At 52.3% G+C, this 4,002-nt stretch overlaps 1 protein-coding gene across 1 annotated transcript; it reads right to left on the reverse strand.

Annotated features, from left to right (window-relative positions):
* Window positions 1–345: 345 nt before the first annotated feature.
* Window positions 346–3,345, reverse strand: LOC133922363 (U-box domain-containing protein 4-like). Its single transcript, XM_062367665.1, has one exon. The coding sequence runs from the start codon at window positions 2,981–2,983 to the stop codon at window positions 800–802; it is 2,184 nt and encodes a 727-aa protein (XP_062223649.1). The 5' UTR covers window positions 2,984–3,345; the 3' UTR covers window positions 346–799.
* Window positions 3,346–4,002: the final 657 nt, after the last annotated feature.

Raw genomic sequence — 4,002 nt, forward strand, 5'->3', positions numbered from 1 at the left:
GGGAAGGCTCATTTCCAAGTTTGGCTGATGGCAGCAAATGGAATCGTCAGATCTTCAAGGGATAAAATCACCTGTATTGATGCTCAGCTCCTCTTCAATAGATCAACTCTTTTTCGAGCTCAAGTCTTCTCCGCAGTTTAGTAGAGATTGTCTTGCACACATATTTACAGCACTTTTGCAGAATATTCAGATATTACCTTTCTGGAGGAGATTCTGATTCTGGTCAGAGCTCGATTCTTTAGCAGAAAGGTTGTCTTCAGTCGAAAAAATATCTTCAAGGATCAAGACATTCTGCCTTTTAGGGGATGTTCTTCAAACTGGCACTTATTCAGTTATTCCCTCTCCTATGCTAGAAATAGCACCAATTCTTTTTTTATTTATCAAAAGCAAGACAAGTAGATGTTCAAGTTGCATTCGCAATAATTCAGCCTCTGTGTTCTATTACAATCCATTGGTGCAATGATATATCATTCCCTGGCAATGATGCCTCAGAGTAAACTACTAATTATGGTTTACAGCAAGTAGCATACATATTTGGAGTTTTTGAAATTGAAACAAAATAAATAGATAATTTCCAAGGTTGTCAAGGAAACATCAAGCTGGAAGTCTACTAGTAAATCTATATATCTTCACAGTTATTCACAATCACATACACACAGGTACATCTGACATATTGAAAGTATTGATTCCTTTGGATTAAATTTGTATACCTCCATTTGAGCATGAAATGAAAGAATCTGAGGACAAAACTCACCAAATGTAACAATTATGTGGGATCCGAAATGGAAACCTTTTCCACCTAGGGCACAGGCACTGAAATTGACATGGGGTTTGACAACTCCCCACTGCTGAAGCTCGCAGCACGCCTCAATGTGTTGTTCCCTACCAATGAATGATCAACCACTGCCAAGGAACTCCCTAGTACCATTGCTGATGGAATTTGGCTCCTCTGACACATCTTGACAATCAAGCTCGCTTTCTTCCTGGCGCGCTTTGTTCCAGTGAGCGTGATGTTCTGTATTACCGTGTTCAACCCCGGTATTCTTGCCACTCTCTGTACCAACATTGACCCACCTCGACGGCATATCTCATACAAAGCTGACACTGCGTTCTCCTTGCCCTTTGGAGTTCCCCGCCTCATCAATCCAACAAGGCTAGTGATCACAGTTTCAGAGCTTCCAACAAGATGCACGATGGAAGGCTGCTTCATCAGCAGAGCCAGAGCTCCAGCAGCTTCCTCGGACACAGTGTCGTTCCTCAGTGACTCGATTAAACCTAAAATTGCAGATGACTCGAGCATCCGACCTGAGCTTTCTGGATGTGTTGAGAGGTTGAAAAGCGCCATCACTGCATCTTTCCTCCCCCTTGGCGTCCCTTTGGTCAGCATACAAGCCAGCTCCTCCACAGCCCCTGGCTCATTCATGATCATCTTCTTGTAATCATGGACCACAGATAAACTGAAGAGTGTTGCTGCAGCATTCTCCTTGGCCTCTGTTGTCCATCCATTCTTCAACACACTGACAATAAGCCATAAGCAACCCTCTTGTTCCATAATCCGTGTCTTGTTTGGCTCATAGATCGATAGATTGAGCAGCGCTGTCACAGCATTCTCCTGTGCCATCCAATCCGATGACAACAGCAACCTGCAGAGCAATGGGATAGCACCCAATTCAGCGATGAATGCCCGGTTTTGCTTCCCAGTCTTCGCCAGCAACCGAATTTCCCTAGCAGCAACCGCCTTTGTGTTATCCGACCCCTCCGCCAGCATCCTGACCAAAATCCTTGCTGTTGCCTTGTTCGCCTCAATTGCTGCCTTGCTGCTGCATGACATGGCGACACAATCCATCATCCCCTCGTTGCTCTCCTGCGAATCAAATTGGAAGCCATGCACCGCACACCACAGTGAAATCAAGCTGCAGAGCGCACGATTTGGCACAAGCCGGTTGTCAGCAAGGGCCTGCCCGGAGTTGGGGCAGGTTGAATGCCCCTCCTCGATCCACTGTATGATCGACGGCCGGTCATACGTCTGCCCGGTGGACACCACGACGGGGTCGCGCATCAAATCTAATGAAATCGGGCACGAGAACTCCTTGGGCACCGAGAAGGAGCTGTCGTCGCTGCTGCTCCACGAGAGCAGCCGCTGCCTGTTGCCCGCTGACTGCCAAACACGCGGCGCCTTTGTGTTGCCGGGGTCGAACAGGGAGAAGAGGCAGTACCGGAGTAAGGCGACGACGCCACCGATGAGGGGAAGGTCGGTGTCCTCTTCTTGGCTCAAGATTTGCTCCTCCAGATACTCGATTTCGGCGCGGCAAGAAGCAGCGTCGGAGATGCCGATGTGGGCGAGGAGGGATTGGAGATTGGAGGGGTCAGGCGGCTGGCCGAGCTCGAACTGGCGGGGGGCAGCGAGGAGGCGGTCGCGGAGAGCGGCCTCGGCGGGGTCGTGGTACTGGCCTGGCGCGCGACGGCGGCAGCGGGCGCGGAGGAGGTCGAGGTGCTCGGCCGCGTCCCGCGAGAGTAGGAGCGAGGCGGCGGGGAGCACGTCGAGGACGACGGCGAGCTCAGCGTCGAGGTCGTGGAAGGAAGACGCGAGGTGGGCCCCCCGGAGCAGCGCCCACGCGCGGCCAGCGGAGGCAACGTAGGACACGAGCAGGTCAGCGCGGAAGAGCACGACGTAGAGCTCGCGGAAGCAGAGGTTGGCGGCGTCGGAAAAGCCGCCCCCCGGTGCGTCGGCGAGGAGCGAGTCGAGGAGGGAGGAGAGCAGCGCGAGCCTCCGCATGAGCGCGTCGAGGTTCCGGCGCTGCGACGGCGGGCGCGGGGCGCCCAGTAGGGACGACGCGAGCGACGCGAGCGCCCCGAGCAGGGGCGCGCCGGCGAGCCCCGTGGGGGCGAAGAACGCGCCGGCCAGCGGCGGCCTCCGCCGCCGCGGTGGCGGGCGTCGGAGCAGGAACTCGACCGGCGACGAGGCCGACGCCGGCGCGGCCATGGCCAAGGACCAAGAACCGCACAGCCCCCTCCTCCCTGGCTCGGGAAAATCCCTCCTTTTACCTTTGACCGACCGCGCCTACCGGCTAACGAGGCGAGGCGATCAAACGGGCGATTAGGTTGGGGCGTTAGGTTAGGTGGAGACGGCGACGACGCGGAAATGGTCGCGCTCGCGCAGAAGCAGGCGCAACCGCGCGCCCGCCGGCTGGGGCTGGGCTTGACGTGGGAGGAAGCCGCCGCGAGAGGGGCGGAGAAGAAGAGGAGGGGAGGAAGGGGAAGGAGGCAGGCGGAGGCGGAGGAGGTGCCGAGGTGGTGGAGGTGGCCGACCACGGCCTCGTCTTCTAGAGAGGGAGGTGGGGCCCATCGCTTCGGCGTTCATTGGGATCCACGGTTTTTTTATTAATTTTACTTTATTTATTTATTTTTTTATTTTGGTTGCTGCCTGTTCCGCCTGCCTCCGGTTGTGGGCGTGACGCCACGCCTACTCGCGTGGGGTCGAGTGTTTCCGAAGGCTGATCAACTGACGGGATGGGCCCACAGTGCAGTAGCGTGGGATCACCGGTGTAACGTGTAACGTGTAACGGGTTGCCTTTGGTTGGGGATAAGATTTGATTGGATATAATTATCTATATTTTATTAGATGAATTGATTTAATTTTTTATTTGATAAAATTGATAGAATTGTTTAATATTTTATTTAGGTGGATGTATATAACTTTGATGAGTTAACCAAGCTTTTGTACGACAAGTTTGTTATATATGTTATTTTTATTAAATATAATTATCTGAGATCTTATTTTATTAATTTAATTATAATAAATATAATGGTATAATAGAATTACAAATCAGATAAACGTTTTATGAGATAATATCATTCAAATATGTTGTTGGATCATCATTAAAGATCCCAACGCTCCTGATCCCGTCAGTCCACACTTGCAGACAAACGGGTCCTCAGATGCTTTGCGGATCATCAAGCTCTGGAATCCTCTGGAGCTCTAGCCTTCCAGAGCCCCAGTCT

Source organism: Phragmites australis, chromosome 6 (assembly GCF_958298935.1).
Source record: "Phragmites australis chromosome 6, lpPhrAust1.1, whole genome shotgun sequence".
NCBI lineage: Eukaryota > Viridiplantae > Streptophyta > Magnoliopsida > Poales > Poaceae > Phragmites > Phragmites australis.

Bases quoted from the DNA above. Each gene is read 5' to 3' on its own strand.
- LOC133922363 (XM_062367665.1), bottom strand. From the start codon at position 2,983: ATGGCCGCGCCGGCGTCGGCCTCGTCGCCGGTCGAGTTCCTGCTCCGA.